This window comes from Asterias rubens, chromosome 5 (assembly GCF_902459465.1).
Source record: "Asterias rubens chromosome 5, eAstRub1.3, whole genome shotgun sequence".
Lineage (NCBI taxonomy): Eukaryota > Metazoa > Echinodermata > Asteroidea > Forcipulatida > Asteriidae > Asterias > Asterias rubens.
This window is the reverse complement of record NC_047066.1, coordinates 15,871,658-15,890,250: the sequence shown is the minus strand read 5'-3', so window position 1 is coordinate 15,890,250 and position 18,593 is coordinate 15,871,658. Positions and strand designations below refer to the sequence as shown.

The window sequence follows — 18,593 nt, the reverse complement described above, 5'->3', positions numbered from 1 at the left end:
GTAATGTTCCTTAAAGTAACTATTTTTATTTATTTTTTAATCCTGGTGGTTTTGTTTAGTTTTAATTATTATAATCTTTCTTGTGGTTTTGTAAACTGCCGTTTCTATGTTAGTGTTCCTTTTAAAATGTGGTTTTATTTCGTGTTAAGCGCCTTGAAGCCTGGCATAAGGCGCTATATAAATATTCTTTTATTATTATAGAAGAGAATGTACAACTTCACATCTGGATCTGATCAACGCTCTAATAGGGGACTTTCGGGACGCTTGGTGGCAGGCAGACTAACCTGGGGTGCGTTTTGGCGGCTGTAACCAATAATTGTTTCTGACGTCATAACCAAAACGATAACCGAGCTCACAATTCGGTTATCGTTCCGTCTGAACAGCAGAACCAACGACCAACAACCGAAACAGTTTTAGGTTACCGCCGCCAAAACGCACCCCAGGTAAAATCCATTGTTCTCGGTAATGTGCGCATGCTCATAACTACGTAAACAATGGACATTTTACCTGGTAAGTCTGCCGCCACCTAGCGTTCAAAAGTATCCTATTGGAACCAAACGAGGAGAGAATATGGTAAAGTAATTTCAGGTTTAGATTTGGGAGGAAAACCCCATAGGCCTTGTTGAGGTATGGCGGACGTGATAGGAGTGTACTGCTTGGTTTGGGAGTATACACACAAGTTTACCCAAACCCTCTACCGTGTGTCTAAAACAAACTCTACAACGTTGAAATGGCTGCCGAATAATAAAAAATATATGATTCTGGGGGAAAAGGTTTAGATGTATGGATAGCTTATGGACTCAACTTCCATTTCACACAAACAAGTCTGAAAATAATTTATGCTTCGGTAAGCACTGCTCAGTGAAGAATAAGTAGCCGACATCTTGGAGTGAATTTTGTAAGCTTCAAAGGACTTACCTCTTACAAATTGGAAGGCTAATTCATGCGCAACCTAATTGTCATACCCTTTATAAAGGTGAGCAGTGCTCAGCCAAGCATAATTTATTTATGGACTTGTTGGTGTAATATAAAAGTTGAGTCCATAAGTTATCCATACATCTCCAACTTTTTCCCCAGAATCATATACTTTTTAGTCGGCAGCCATTTCAAAAGTGTGTAGGTTTTTTTGGGAGACACCCTGTAGTGTTGTAGCACTGTGTCCGCCATTGTGCCGGACATACATCAACAACAGCATTGTGTCTCAAAAAGGCTTATAGAATTGTTCAAGGGAAAACCCACGCAGACAAGTTAGGGACTGATAGTGCCCCGGTTGGATCCAAACCGTGGTCCCCAAATTGAAGTCGACGCAAGACACCACTACACCAACCTGATGTTCGAAACCGCATCCAGTAACAATATGTGAGTAGACCAATCATGTTGGGTAATGATTATGTGGAAATAACCCTAGTCAAAAAAAAATCATCAGTATAATTTCTCTTTGGGTTTCTCGCCTTTAATGCCGTGTCTAACAGGGCAAATGTTCAGGCAACTTGGAGGCAACCGACTGCACCGCATGAAAGATACATACTTTTAGCTCTAACTCACTATCCTCAATAAATAAATGAGAAGACTGAAATGTTAATAACTGCTCCCGTGTGACACGGCCGATGTAATAACTGGAGAGCGTTCGCAATAGTGTGTTACAAACCGACAATGACCATTTTTTGCTAATGATGATAGTGTAAACACACTCACGCACCATTTCACACAGAATGTTGTATGTATATACCTATAGGGATTCGAACCCATGGGCCAGCACGGTAACGGGTGTGTAATAAACAAATATTGACTGCTTCGAGTGCTATGTGTACACATGCTACACGCGAGGTTATCCCATGTGCGTTCTATTTATTTTGAATAAATAAAATATCTTTGTTTCATGTAGAGAGAAGCTGTCCAAACATATTCATTTGTCTGCTGTTGCACATCTCTTAAGGAATTCCTCCATTGATTTAGGTATTAATTGTTCTGAAGTTATAAATCCTGGTGGTATATTTCCGCCAAACGGATCCACGTACTTTTCTGCCAGCAGCCGCTCGCTGACAGGGATTTGTATGATGTCAGAAGTTAACGAATAGTATCAGAAAAAAATCACCAGTTGTATGTTTTTTAAACCTTCTTTCTGCTCGCCAGCGGGACGGGGTTTAGAAAAAGTGTTGCACTATGTTAATTGTGACGACGTTTGCACCGCCCACATTCATGTTTAGTTTGACTCTGTGGTTTAACGGCTCACGAGTCAGGGTGACTAGTACACCTGGCTAAGTTATGTTTAAGTTACGTAATAAGCTCAGTAAGTAAGACCATAGAGAAAGGACCACGGAAGGAGTTCGAACTTCCCGGGCAGTAACAATAGAAATCAATGGCCCTTTGTGCGCGAGGTACGTCGCCTATACGTCAGCTATAGTATGTCAATGTTTTGTTTTTGAAAAACAACAAAAATTCATGAAATTTGTACCAAAATCATAAAATAAAATTATCAATGATTAAAATATGATATTTTAGGGAATTGCAGGACCTCGCATGCTAAAGAAATATTGCATTTTCTTCCGTGATGTATGCCATGATGTTTCCCAACGTTACCAAACTTCAAACAAAGACTTTGGTCATTTATCTATGGTATAAGCTTATAGACTATTCCTTTCCTGCCACTCTTTCATTCATTATTGGGGTTCTGCGCTCGCCGGTTATCCACAATACAGTGCGCTTCTCCACAGTGGACAATTGGCTGCCCGCAAAGTGTAGGTTTATGCCAGCAATCACAATAAGATTAGCATAAGACTGCAACGGATTAGCGGCGACGAACGTGTTTCCTCTGAAGTAAGGAAGTTCGAACTCCTTCCGTGGTCCTTTCTCTATGGTGTAAAGACCCATTCAACATTCACCCGTGGTCTGTTTCCTTCGGGTGTGCCACCGAGTCGACAGTGTATTTGGGTTCACTACTGTTCACATGTGTATTTTGTAAGTTGAGTTTTGCAAAATAAAACACCAATGTGGATGTGGATATATATACGTTCAAAGCTTCTCGTGGGAAAAAATGCCTCTCCTTCAAAGATTACCTGAAACGAGACAGGCAGGCTCGAGCTTCTACATGGCGCTCGACTTGATTGATACGTGTAAGAACAAACGTCTAAATTGTATTTTATTGTTTGAGTTTCGATCCCTTGGGCGGGATGGCTGAACCGCCGCCCATAACACTATCAACTATGGAGACGATGATGATAATGATACTGATACAACCCCTATCCATGCCTACTACATCATTGCACACCAGATCAAAGATCAATGAACAAACCTTCCGAATAAATGGCAGTCAGGGTGAGTAGAATTTGTATAGAAAATAAGTGTATAAGAAGAAATTATTGATTTCAATTAAGTACAAGGGGAATCTTTGAATAATATTGTGATAGTCAATCAAGGCATAATCAATTTAAAAGGAACGCGTTGCCTTGGACCGGACGAATTGGTATTTGAAAAGCGATTGAAAACATTTGTTATGAAATGCATTTGGTTAAAAGATGATTTAAAAGTAGAATATAATGTTCCACACAAACATGTCTCGAAATTGCACGGTTTTCCTGTTACGTCGCGAAGAAACGCGGTCAGCCATTTTGTGAAATTTTGACTCCATATAATTGCCGACCTTGTTAGTTCGCGACGTAACAGGAAAACCGTGCAGTTTCGAGTGATGCTTGTGTGGATCAATATTCTTCTTTTAAAATATCTTTCTAACCATATGCATTTCATAACAAACGGTTCCAAAGCTTGTCAAAGACCAACTCGACCGATCCAAGGCAACATGTTTCTTTAAGCGTGAATGTAATAAAGAATTCACCGGCACAGGGTCAATATTTCTTTTGAGGGGAAAAGGTGATTGTTTTTATTGGCGGTTCCATCATACTTTTAAGATATTTTTTAATTGTCTAATCAATACCAGTGTGGTAGTTAAGACCGGTACACCCGAGACCAAGACCAACACCAGTAGGTCAAAGGGGGAAACCGGGCCCAATTTCATGGCTTTGCTTACCGCCGAATTCTGCGCTTACGATCATAATTCCCCGGTCACCTGCAAGCGCCGAATTTTCGCACTAGCCTTGTAAGCGTAGAATGTCTGAAACGTGGAGTACGCACACGCAGAAAGGGAAATTCGCCGCTAACCCGTGAAATACGCTTGCCGTAAGCACAGAATTCCCTGCTTCCGTAAGCGCCGATTTTGTGCTTCCGTAAGCGCCGATTTTGTGCTTACGGTAAGCAGAGCCATGAAATTGGTACCTGGTCTCGAGACCGACAACATTGATCAATACAACATATATAAGGACAAAAGGGGTCGTTTATTTGAAAAGTTTTTAAGATACAGTCCAGTAGAGTCTGTGTCACTGCAGTGAACTTAGAGATTGTGTCAAGTCTTCAAACAAACATTGCATGATTGTGGTGAGATTGTTTGGTTTGCATTGCCAAATTTAGCTCTGTCACGTGTATGGTGTGCCCCCGCACCCGCCCCTTCCCCAAAAAATACATAGATAAATATTTACATGTTTACTTGTTTCTCGAAAAAAATCAAGTTGCTTCAGAGGGAGCCGTTTTTCACAATGTGTTATACTATCAAAAACTCTCCATTGCTCGTTACCAATGTAAATAGCGTCCAATATCGAGGTTGTTTACAGGCTGTATTAAAGGCAGTGGACACTATTGGTAATTACTCAAAATATTTATTAGCATAAAACCTTTCTTGGTGACGAGTAATGAGGAGAGGTTGATGGTATAAAACATTGTGAGAAACGCCTCCCTCTGAAGTGCCATAGTTTTCGACAAAGAAGTAATTTTCCACGAATTTGATTTCAAGACCTCAAGTTTAGAACTTGGGGTCTCGAAATCAACCATCTAAACGCACACAACTTCGTGTGACAAGGGTGTTTTTTTCCTTCATTATTATCTCGCAAGTTCGATTACCGATTGAGCTCAAATTTTCCCAGGTTTGTTATTTCATGCATATGTTGAGATACACCAACTGTGAAGGCTAGTCGTTGACAATTACCAATAGTGTCCACTGCCTTTAATTACATCAAAGTCTTGCAAATTTGCTCAAGTTATTTCCCCATTGACAAAACCCAAAAGCCCCCAGTAACTATAAGTTGAGGGACTTTAGCTAACTCTTACCCAAAACTACTCCTGATTTCAAGCTGGCTTATTAAAACCAACCAAAATTCAAAACAAAACCAAACCAAGTCAAAACCAAAACCAAACCAAGTCAAAACCAAAACCAAACCGAACCAAAACCAAACCGACACAAAAATCAAAAAATCACCATCACCAAAACCAAACAAAACCAAACCAAACCCAAACCACATCAAGATCAAAACCTAAACCAAACCAAAACATTAGATTGTTTAACCCTATAACGGGTTAATTATTAATGCTTGTACATAATCGCTCCATACTCTCACGTCGATATCTCAAGATAGAGATATGCACATAGTGTTAGCACAAACCTCGTTAAACTTCAACCATACAAAGATTCAAAGCCTAATATGAGTCAACTTTACACTTTTTGTATTATTTAACAAGAAAAGTCACCCTTACTTCAGCTGCAGTACACGTGCTGGTACATTCCGTACATGTCCCTGGAGAGTTTAAGTTTTCGTAATTAAGAGTTTGTTGAACTGTCAAACATTAATCATATAATGATTAGCAATTGGAGGTTTTGTAACGCTAGGTGGCAGCAGACTTCAGGTCGGTTTACATTGTTAACGTATTTCTGAGTAACAATGAATTTACCTGGTAAGTCTGATGCTTAGTGTCACCAAAAGACTACCGTTGGCTTAAACTGCACCCCTAGTTAAGAAATGAGTTTAGAATCAGTAAAGGCTACAACACTATGTTTTTAATGAAGGACAAACCATTTGTAAACTTACGGTACACATTTGCTCCTCGGTCAAATCGTTGCCGCAGTGAGAATCGAACTCAAGAAACAAGATGTACCGCATGTGTAACTCTCCTATGTGTTGAAAAACAAGATATCGTGGATTTCACTTCCAGAATACAGACTGACAAATTGTAAATGTATGAAATAAGGGAGTTTGAAGTGATCAGAATAAATAGATGCGAAATCTAATTGCTCAAAAATTCTGATTTTTCACAAAGAGATATCCCAAATAAATACATTTTAAAAAGTCAATATTACACAAAGAACAATAGTGATACACATTAGTCCAGCTATTAAAGGCAGTGGACACTATTAGTAATTACTCAAAATAATTATTAGCAAAAACCTTACTTGGTGACGAGTAATGGGGAGAGGTTGATGGTATAAAACATTGTGAGAAACGGCTCTCTCTGAAGTGACATAGTTTTCGAGAAAGAAGTAATTTTCCATGAATATGATTTCGAGACCTCAGTTTTAGAACTTGAGGTCACGAAATCAACCATCGTAATGCACACAACTTCGTGTGACAAGGGTGTTTTTCTTTCATTATTATCTCGTAACTTCGAACTGAGCTCAAATTTTCACAGGCTTGTCATTTTATGCATATGTGGAGATACACCAAGTGAGAAGACTGGTATTTGACATACCAATTAGTGTCCAGTGTCTTTAAGCGCAAAAGACAGAAACAAGTAAAATTGAGTGACTGTTTTGAGGGCCTTACGATGTCGCTTGAGTAGAAATTACACATTGTGTACATATCGGAATGCATTCCATTAAAACAATCGTCATTAATCTTTACCATTTGTTTCATCAGCCAGTAATGTACCCTCTGAACAAGTCCAGTTAAAAAGCGTCTTCTCTTGACAGTTGGCTACAGTTCGTTCAATCGCGTCCGCAACCAAAGGTAAACCAACACGTTCATTACACATGTTAAATACGTCACTGACCCTACAAAACAAACAACGACATTTCAGTTTGTTAAGGAATTTGGACTACACTTAAAGTAGTGTTGGTAAACAGTATTTTCCAAAGGCCGACACTTCGTATATCACAATTTATATATAAAATAACAAACCTGTGAAAATTTAGGCTCGATTGATCATCGGAGTCGGGAGAAAATAACGGAGAAAACCAACCGTTGTTTCCGCACGTTTCGCCGTATCATGACATGTGTTTACAGTAAATCCGTAATTCTCGCTATCGAGAATTGACAATTGTTTTAATGTTTTCTCAAAAAGTAAAGCATTTCATGGAATAATATTTCAAGAAAGTCTTTCACCATTACCTTCTGTAAGCCCTGTAAGTTATGTGTAAATCTGTGAACTTTTATTATTTTTTTCTGTTCCAAAAGTGTATAATGGCTTTAAGGAAGCAATTAAGGGAGTTGCGACCGTGGTTTTTTAATGTCGAATCCGCACAAAAAAAACACTTATCTTTTGTTGCGAAGGATGATAAATAAACAGTGTGTAACCTCACTTGGGCATCCAGTCGATTCTGTTCATCCATCACATAGACTAGTAGATTATCGTACTTACCTTTCTTTGATCGTTATAATGGGACATTGCTCGTGAAAGCCTACCACTTGGATCATGTCTCCCATGCGGAATCGAAATAGTCCACACCTAGCTGTGATGACGAGTTCATATCGTTCCCCTTGCTCAACTTCGTCAACCAAGAGAGTGTCTGGCTGCTTCTCGGCTCTTCAATTGAATAATAAATGGAGAATCAAGTACAAACCATGCAAAACAAATAAATGTAACAAAATGTACATGTAGTTGTTAACACAGTCGTAACTAACAATGTTCACAACACATTATTAATGATTGACTGAAGTTGAAGACGACTACACGTTGCGACACTAACGAGAAAAGCACATTTTTGTCGTCTTTGGAACTTCATTTTGGGTGATATTAATGATTGGTATCGACGCAGAATGGCAATGACGTCACATTAAAGTCACCTGGAAGTGGTATTTTGTCAAGATAAAGCTTCTGTCACTGAAATGTGTGTTTTGATGAGTAGGTGACTTTGCCAAGGCTTTGCAGATAAGTGCTTCAATGTGAGCAGGCAGAGGCATGGCATTTGTAATGAGTTTTCAGGGTAAACAAACGACTCAGTGCTAGTTCCTTTCGATGCTTTTTCGGTTGTTGTGCACGGTATCATTGTGAATTGAGTCTTACTAAAGAGCTTGCTTGTTTTCTTTAAACTCATGTGCAGATAACCCTAAGCAGGCATTGAATTACTAGGCACTCTAATAACCGTCTCTCACTGCAGGGGCTGATGATGTATGTATTGCAACATTTATGACATCTCACATAATGCAAGCGCCATGGTAATGCATATTCGATGACCAGTTGAACCCAAATGTTCACAGGTTTGGTATTTTATGCACAATGTTTGGATGCATCAAGTGAGAATACTGGTCTTTGAAATTACCAAACATGTCTAAACCTCATTTTGGCATAACATTAATAAGAGCTACCCTATTTTGCATGAGAAGTGAAGCTAAGTATCAATTAGCTTACCTGTGATTTTCTGGAATGAATTCATAGACAGCTTGGTCTAGTAGCAGGACATATTGAATGTTTGGTGGATGGAGATTTAAAGCGAACTCTCCTTCTGTACTTCCGTACTCCGCTGAAAGTATCGGAATGCCTGTGGTAAAAAAAAAGAGAAATACAACGGAGGAGTTGTGAAATGGATGTGTATTGACTTCTACAGATTTTTCTCAGGGCTGTGTAGGCCTGACGTTCAAGTTTCGATGACCGAGTTTATAATGCTTGTGTCCTTTTGGGACAAGTCGTGTTTTTGTACTTTTCATCAACACGGGGCGGCCACGTACTCGCGAGGGATATTCTTGATGTGGGGACTAAACGTACCTGCGTTAAGTGTTCAGCAAATGTTGTTTGATCATTTCCACGGGTCGAATGGGTTTGTCTACAGCATTTTCTCAAAGATGTCTTTATTTATGAAGTATGTCGTATGTAGTCCAAGTGTTGCTGGGTTAATTGACAAAATAACAGACCTATTCTATACACAAAGGATGCTGACAAAGTTTTGGTCTGCCCCTTCTAATAAAAACAAGGTCTCATGTTGATTGACACTCCCTCTGGGACGTGTGGCTTGGTCTTGCTTAGGATATCATTGTATATGGATTGACCAATTCGTGCAATGTTGTTAAACAGCTACTTGAGCGGATTTGTTTAAACGGAAATGCAATTTTAATTTGTTTATAATGCGTTTGTTCACCATTGAAATGTAATTCTGATTTGTTTTGACAGCTAAAAACACTTCTGCCGTTGAAGGCGCACTTCAACATGACAATGCTTTGACGTAATGTCTGAGATTTTATTATTTTTATACCTCCACGCAACAACAAAGCGGCTATACAAATTGGAGCTCCCGACTATGACGTAACATGAGTGATTACGTAGCGGAGCTTTTCGCTAATCTTTCATAAAATGTCAAAATGATTGTTTTTTTACACAATTACAATTTATTTATAGTCATATGACTTGATTTCTTATTGATTGAACACACTTCAAATGAAATTCAGCAAAGTTCACGACGTGACATTTTCGTTCAAGCAGGTCTTTAAGACAACAAAGAATATTAAAATATGTCGGCATGTGCTGACAAGGTTTCTTCTTTCAGTTAGTTATTAGTATCATCACGCACTTGCGGTTAATGCATATTCATAAGGAGCTGACTTGAGTTCAAAGAAACCTAAACAAGCATTACAGAATAATTGGTTAAAAAACAAAACTCGTCTAAATTCACAAAATACAACTTAAACGGTCTAATGATGATGGTAGTAGAAAACATCCCTTGAAATATTTCCGCCTGAAATGTCTGATTTGATATTTCAGACAAATATATTTAAATTTTTCAAATAAAAATTGTTATTTGATGAGAAACGAATAAACTAATTTCCCGTCTGGTGTTTATCGCTCAGTGTGATCGTTTTAGTCTTTGTTTGTACGATGTAATGCCAAAATGTGTAACCTGTTTTCACTATTTTCTCGTGACCCAGATGGCCGATCGATCTCAAACTTTACATGTTTGCCAGTTTATATATCATGATATCTTACCTTCCGTTTGTCCCGAGGCTTTAATTTTATGCAAGTGATCTCCTTGCTCAGCCGACACAATTAGTTTGAGGTTTGGCCAGACTCTGGCAAATATTCCCCGGAATCCCTTGGAGAACTCCACCGTTAGTTCATCAGCTCGCTGTGGGTTGGGTGTCAATGAAGAATTGAGACTTTCTAAGATGCTTGGAGGTATATTTAAATCAAGATTCACTCTTCCTGTTTGTATATCATCCACCAACATTTTCCAGTTTTCTCTAAGAACGGTTATTACTCTTACAAGCTGAAAAGTGAACACCGTGTAGATAGCGCCTAGATTGCTGTCCAATAAGCCAAACAAGAGATGAACGTACACCAGTTCAAAGTCGGTCTGGATTTCAAATCCAGCCTTTGGGGTGTTCTGCATGCTGAAGAATTTATGGCCTTTATCAGGAACCTGGATTGCACGTCCGAATTTCACTTCAGATTTTGATTTCATCGAATTGTCTTTTGAAATACAAATAATGTATCTCTGTGCAGGACTTGGGCACTCGAGATACTCCCCCGCAACACAACGCCTGGCGATGAAGATGCAAAAGTTAACCATGTTAAGTTGTGATTGGACGAATGGTATCACCTTGCTTGGTCCTGTAGTACCAGATGTGCAACCAAAACGGACTAAAGTTTCTCCAACAAAGACGTTCGGTTCTCCGTCAGCCAGTCTCTGAACATACTTCCGGTAGTGGTCGTAGTCAGTCAGTGGATGCTTTTTCTGTAACTCCTTCAAGGATAGGATTTCTTCCAGACGATGCTCTCTGCCATATTCCGTTCGTGCGTCTCGTTTGATTAAATCTCGTAGCAGGGATTCCTGTGCTTCTCGGGGGCTCTTCCATAGCTTGGTCATCTTTGGCATAAAGACATATCGTACCCAAATCGCATCGTACACATTACATACATAACAAATAAGAAGACTTCGAAGAGTATGAGTCTCAGAGCAGGGTACCAGACTTATGTGCAAGGCAACACCAAGAGATATGGACAGCAGAACAATCAACAATCCTGAAAAATTAATAAAAAAAGCAAACAATCATTACATTTGAGATGTTCATCAGAGCCCGGCTAGTGCCAAAAAGAGTAGTCGCAAGTATTGCGAGTTGCCTCAGGCTAGCAATTAAAATCACACGTAACTACCACATCATATAGTTCTAGTCGCACTCAGGTTCTACATTGCTCATTCCATGTCAGACAACATACTTGTTTACCTACCTAGTTGTACCTACCGAAATAACGTTAACAGCAAATACACCATAGCATGTGTACAATTTGTGGCTGGTATCCTACACACTTTTGTTTAGCAGACAATCATTGTTAAGCAATCTTTTCGAGTAAAGAAGCTCCATGAAATTCGGGCCAGGGTAAAGCCAGCAATGCTCGAAATAGTTTAAATCTCGAATATATTTCTCTTTGCTTTTTACGAGTTGCATTTGTATCAATGGTTTTGAAGGACTTACCTACGCATATCACTACTGGTGTTGACTTCAAGTCAAAGATGAAATCTGACAGAAAGCTCATTAAAAGCAAGAAGAATGCAATCCACAATCTGCAACGAGATGCCCAGTTCATAATGCAAGATCTTCAATCACGCTATTGCATAGATTAAAATCCCCCCTTGTTTTATAAATCTAGTTCTCTTGGCTTTATTACGCACTTATACGCTTCAGGCTGCCAAAGTTATAGTCACACGTATATTACTTTCCCAATGATAAATCCCATACCATTGTCACCCTTCCGTGACCATGGTCCAGTGCGTTATTCTAACAATAAGCCTAACATTCAATACTTTTGTTGTATGCCTGACTAAAATCATTGACTTACTGTAGTTAACCTCCGACAATTTTTTCCTTCTAATTCTATTATTATTGTTCATTCATACATATTAACGGTTCTGCCGTTCGGCCCTTATTAGCGTGAGAAATGACGTATCTTTTTGGGGCGAAATTTAGTTGTTATGTTTTAGGGTGAGGGCGCTCTTTCATTTGTTTTGTGTAAGTTTAAAATTAATAGGCTGTACGGTTCACAAGGTCCAGTGATGTATTATCATTTTAAAGGCTGCTTTGCACGTATGCACTTGATAAAAAGATGTCCCGCATGCATTATCGTTTTAACCGTTGAACCTACGTCAATCCCCGTCAAACCTACATTCAACGAGTCAAATTGTGCGTGCACATAGGAGAACATGCAAGTACTTGTACGGAACATAAATACAAAATGCTGACTGCATGCAGACGACCAAGTGCAAGCTTTCCATGGCTGTGTTTTATTGGTTCCATGTGATGTTTGTCAGCTGCACCCACATCACCTCGGACCAATCATAGAGCTGATAACCCTACGCGTTATCTAATGAAATCGTTGTATCAAATGTATCAAATGAAATCACTGGTATACAATGAAAATCAATGTTTTGATCCTTGCGGATAGAGACAAAGGACCAGTCTAGAGGTTTCATGCAAAATGAATAAAACAATAATCACGAGAGGGTGCTGTTAAAAAAACCTACTTTTATTACCTGTTAGATTGCAAAACCATCCCAACTCCGTGCTATGAAGGGTTTTTTTCACACCATTGGCGATCCAAACACTATGAAAATCTCAGTCCAATGGAGTGAAATGCCACTTCCCTCCATTCATCTTATTTTGACAGAGTAAATTCTCAACTAACTAGCAGAATAGGGGTTTCACATTGTTTTCACTGTGTTTTCTCTGCTGTGTTTCCCCAAACACCCCTAGCTTATTGGGGAGCCTCTGATTTGTCTAAAAATGCCTTTGGTTAAACACTTTTTAGGACTCGTGGTGTTTTGATTTGTTATTTGGAAAATGTACTAATACATTACTACTACTTACTATACTTTATTATAATACAGCTCTTGCTTGTTCTGTACTCTGGCTGGCTGAAACACAGTCACGTGGGGTGAACTAATGCAGTCTTATTAGTGATCGCGCGCGCGTGTTTTGCCGCCGGGCACTAGTCTTTGAAAATAGTGCCTGGTTACAGCGCCCTCTCTTGACGTGAACCATGAACTGCAACTACAAAACTTCGTTTCTTTTCCAAGTTTCTGTTCTTTTCACATGTAAGACCGAGGTGTGTTATAAAACACATTATAACACACCTCTTACTTGTTCTGTATTCTGTAACACGGTCGCGTGGGTTGAACTAATAATCTAGTGATCCCGCACGCGTGTTTTGTTTAATAGTACCGGATCGGGCACTATATATTTTTTAAATAATAGACCTTATTGCAGATAGCAAAAATCCGACGTCCCGCAAAGGATTGTGGGAAATATTTTGCACCTCCAGTTATACGGTCGTCACGTAAATAACGTGTTCTACAAAGTTTTTTTGTAAACAATAAGTTTGTAAACATTGACATTGTTCTTGGTGGACGGTCATGCTTCTGTGGCGGAAGCCAGTTTCACCCACGAATGTGTGTACCTCCATGCTTTATTTAGCCAAGTCCAGATGTGTAATATTAATATAAAAAACTACGACAATAATGCCATCGGACCAGTGTGTGCTTTGCGACTCAACGGAAGAACGAGGGACTGTACATGTATGTACATACGTGTAGGTAGGTAGGTCCATGCATGTTCTTTTGACTTTGATTGAACACAAAATAGTTTAATAAAATATCAATAAAGCTTGTTTATGATTTAATCATGACCGGGTCATGATTAAATCATCAAGCATGTCAAACCCAACAAACTGTAGGCTACAATTTGAGTATTGTATAGGCTAGATTTATGTGTGATTTGTGGTAGAAACTAAAAAAGAAACATACATAGGCCTATTCAATTATATATTCCTCAACATTTTTTAGAGATGACAGATATTGATATTATATTCAGAATATAATATCAATATTCTGATAATGATACTGCTCATTAATTAGCTCATAATCATATTAGTCATGATTGACTTTCAGGGCAGAGTGTTTGGTTATGATTTACAAGGCAAAAGATCATTCATAAATGCCTCAATCAGTTTCGCTATCTGCATTCCTGTTAAGTTGTGGTGGAGAGCGCTTCACGTGGGGTCAGGGTGTTTAAAGTTAACGAGTGATAAAGACCAGCTGGAGATCTTTATAACCGGTTGTTTTTGATATGTTTAGATGCATAATATGTGCTGGTCTTGGTGCTAGATGTTTCACCGATACGGGTGATGTTTGTGAGTTGGCCGCGCTGGGTGTGAAAGCAAAACAAGAAACGTCTTGCACCAAGACTAACTACGCACACACCACACAATGCATCCGAAAACTGTCTCAGTCATTAAAATGCAACACATGTCAGGTCATCAAATAAGATACGTAAAAGAGGAAACAAGGGCTGAACGACCACGACCCTGCCTGTTTTAAACGCCTTTTTAAGAACTTGTAACCACTCATTTATTCCCTTAGTTTTTGTCTGCTTTATCTTTCAGATAATTACTTGTGCATCAACATGCTTCGTGACAGGACTCATATTGGAAGCAGTTATTCTCCCAGTTCTGTGTTCACTCCAAAGATGTGATCTGTACTGTTGTTTTGTGGACTCGACCAACCACATCCTACTTCTTTTGCTGCAGGAGAGCTCATTGACCATCTTCTGAATTGACTAAAGGCTGTGTGTGTGTATGTGTGTCTTCATGCTCTTGAGGCCATTTTTGACTGATGACACGTAAATTGGCGATGAAAAGATAAATGTTAATTGCAGAGTGAACTGTGACGCAAGCGAAGGTATCGCAAATGCTTCTTAATATGCCTGTGCGTGGCGTCCTGCGGTTGTAGGCTACAATTCTCAGAGAAAGTAGAATAATACAATACAATACAAACAATAACACTGTCCAAACGTCCATTTCCACTGTCTTGAAGAGTTTAAAGCTTCATTTATTCTGGTTACTTAAATCATACAATAATACTTCATAATGCAAAGATTTAAATAATACCAAGGGTTGCAATTGCAAAGATCTAGAGGGTTGTAGTTAACCGCCTCAGTACAGTCAACATGAACAATACCTGAGGCAAACAAGGGTAGATAATAATTGAGTGAAGTAAACTGCAATGTAAGTGTTTTTAAGGGGCCATGAAAATACCAAGTGTGTTATAAAGTTAATATTACCAATTTAGATATTTGAAGAAAAAAATTAAAGGATGGAAATTTAAAATAAAAGTGTTTGTAAACAAATATATTGAACAAAAAGTGTGACAGGTTTGGATTTATTTTCAGCAAGAGTTAAATTATGTGTACCCACAGTTATCAATGAAACCTTTAAACTCTCACCATAAAATGGGTCAAATAATTACAGATGCTGGTTAGATTGTGAACAATTGTTTTCACACCAACCCCGGGAGTTAAACTCACAACATGCATGATATAGCATTCACAAACAAGAATTTGTCACAGGTTTTATACAAAGCTGCAGTTTTATCATGGCACTGTCATCTTTAGATTCCATTCCAACCTGTTGGTGTAGAAGATAGTCTGACCCCTCTTCTAGAGTCTTTTTGTGAACAAGGACTCTGACATGCATGCCGTGTTTGCCAAAGGTGGCTGCAGCTTAATAAATATCAATTGTTTTAATGTTGGCTTTGTGAAGTCATGAGACAGCTTAATACATTACAAATTGCCTCTGGCAGTACTGAACCCATTATTAGTGGGCCCTGAACCACCTGACCACAGTGCCAGTCAACTTACTTGTTAATTTAAATCAAAATTTTTAAGATGCAGAGTTTGCAGAGAATCACATTTAAGTGCTCACAATACTTCTTCTTTGATGGCAAGGTTTGAAATGACTTTTCACCCACTTAAACTACAAAATGAGACCTATCAGTATAATTAGTTTAGAATCGTTTAGAATCCAAAATGTATTAATTGGGATAGTTGCCCCCAAAATAATAAAGTTAAATGGTAACAATTTCCAAGTAAAACCAAAAGGATTTATTTTTTGAGGATGCCCAATGCAGAATCTATTTTTGTTGTTGAATAAATCAAACTTATTTGAAAACAAAAATTAAAAAGAAATTATATTCTTTTTTCAAATTCCTACCTTAAGAAGGGTTTCGCTCATGTGACCTAGTCCTTGCTTTTCGAATTACAAACCTACAAAAACTCATAAACTCATATCATATGATAAAATTATAGGCATAACAAACATACCATTATTACAGTACCAGTAGGGTCTAACAATAAAGCTTACAACTTGATGCTTTATGGTACAGTGTACTAAAAGTATCATTTTTGTAATACATGCACAAAACAAAGCACAAAGTATGTAATTATATTATGCACAGAATCATGTTCGTACAATACGTGTACATCAAACTTGTATAAACTGAACCCTTGATAAAAACATGTTTATGCTAGGACTACTTCTAAGTTCTAGAAACTAGAAGTATGCTAGGACCTACACCAGAACCTTGTCGTACTTGTCATGTCATGATCTACTGTATAACCATGGAGGTAGAAATAGATTTATATTAATAAATATAAACATAAACCAAAATTACTTAGTCACTTTTGGTCACTTTAATTTTGAACCATATCAGTGGTAGACCTAAAAAGTTGATGGTGTGAGAAATAAGGAAAAAGTATCATCTGCCACATAAAGTTTTTAAAATGTACAACTACCATGATTGAAAGCTATTCTATTTACGTCCACGTCATTGCTGATCAGTATTACAGATACAATCGAATCAAGACAATGTAACCATTGATGGGCTTTATCCATAGAGCTAAATCTAGACTCTATCTAGACCAGGAATAAGAAATGTTTTTATTTTTTGTAAAACAGTCATGACAGTCCTCGATCATCATGACCTTGGCAATGTTTCTCTGTTTTGTAACAGAAAAAATGTCTTACTTTTGTCATTGAGGTCGTCCATGCTTTTGTCGAAGTATTTATCAGCACAAATCGGAGTCACTGGTGGGAAGTTTTGGTTGTTATTTCCGATCCTTCGAGGGTGACTGATGGTTGCGGGAGGGTCACTGATCCGTGTTGCAACTTCTCGCCATTGACCTTGTCAATGTCAGTCTTCCGACGCCCTACAGACGTAGACGGGCAAACCTAAAAACAGTAATTTTATCGCGAAAAAATGTCGCCTTTGGAGTTTGTCTTTAACTACTGTGTCTTGTCACATTCACTTTAGCTAAAGATTACCTTAGTTTGTCTATGCCAGAACTATTTATTCTATCAACCAGCTCTTTCTCGGTCACTCCTGCCACATCCATTTTGCAAACCGATCGATCGTGTACGAACGTTGAACGTTGTTTACTTTTTTGAGCGAGGTGCCAAATTTTTCCCACAGTCCTTTGCGCGCACATGCGCAGTTGTTCAAAATTGCTATCTGCAATAAGGTCTATAGACCTTTTCGCAAATACCGGGGCGCGCGCGTAAAGCTTGGAATTAGGTGCATTGTGGTCTTGCTGGTATCCAAATTTGATTCATATCTATCCCACAATGCACCTCATTCAACAGTCTGCGCTTGCGCATTGGTATTTGCGATAAGGTCTATGGTCACTGGTTACAGCGCCCTCTCTTGACGTGAACCGTGAACTGCAATTAAATAACTTCCATTATTTTCCAAGTTTCTTTTCTTATTTCACATTGTAAGACCGAGGTGTGTTACAGCACACATTGTGTCTGGATGTTTCGGTAACTAGTGCTTGTCCATTCCCCCTCGGGCCTGTGAGTGACCATTAGAGGGACCTATTTATCAGGCGTTTTCTTGAGAAGATTTAAATGTGATGTATAGGTAACTGTTTACATGACAAAGAGTGAACTAGCACATAAAACAGCTGCATGGGTTCACCAATCGAAGTCTCCAACCTATTGAGTATTAAATTCAAACAAGCGAGTATAGAAAAGGGACAGATTATGCATAATGCATGTTTGTTGTTGTCCAACTTAATTAAAGGTTGGTAAACACATCTTGTTAGCAGTTTACCAGCGACAACGATGTAGTACCTAGATGCCCTGAACTGTAAACAAAACAATCCGTAAAGTTTACGCTGCTTTACCTGGCAGCTAGGAGGCCCGTTAAACTGCCGTAAAGTTCACAGTGGAAGTTTTGTAAATTGTGCCTTGAAGGGGTAGTTTGCAAAACTTCCACCACTGTGAAATTTCCTGCACTTCACCTTACCTGGCACCTTAGCTGCAAGTGAAAGCACCGTAAATTTAACTGATTTATTTTTTACCGTGTGTCTATACAATTGTTGGTTTAATTCGTGGCACGTATTTTTGTTTGGCGGTAATATCAATACCTTTTGTGTGCAGTACCGATACAAATGAAACCTGCAACTCAATCGATATGTGCATTAGTTTAACTGCAAAGGCCTGCGACAGAACATTTCGACTTTCAGCCATTTTTCAATTTCTATGAATGTTTTCATTATTCCGTTTCTTTGGGTAAGAGTTTGTGCGTTTGTGCCTACGACTTTAATGTAAGAACATTGGGTTGCATCGGTACCGCCTGACACATCAGGTTAAATTCTCATGTTCTACATATTCATCGTTAAAGTCAGTTAGAAACGTTTGAAGATCGGAAAGGAGGACATACAAGGCAAGTTTCCTGAAAC

General features: G+C 38.6%; 1 protein-coding gene across 1 annotated transcript; it reads right to left on the bottom strand.

The window, feature by feature from the left end:
• Positions 1-5,936: 5,936 nt before the first annotated feature.
• Positions 5,937-11,610, bottom strand: LOC117290450 (probable indole-3-acetic acid-amido synthetase GH3.8). Its single transcript, XM_033771865.1, has 5 exons — positions 11,499-11,610; positions 10,012-11,046; positions 8,446-8,635; positions 7,456-7,620; positions 5,937-5,992 (listed from the first exon to the last, which is right to left on the bottom strand). Exons 1-5 carry the CDS (start codon positions 11,608-11,610, stop codon positions 5,959-5,961), a joined length of 1,536 nt encoding a protein of 511 aa, XP_033627756.1. The 3' UTR covers positions 5,937-5,958.
• Between the last annotated feature and the right edge of the window lie 6,983 nt (positions 11,611-18,593).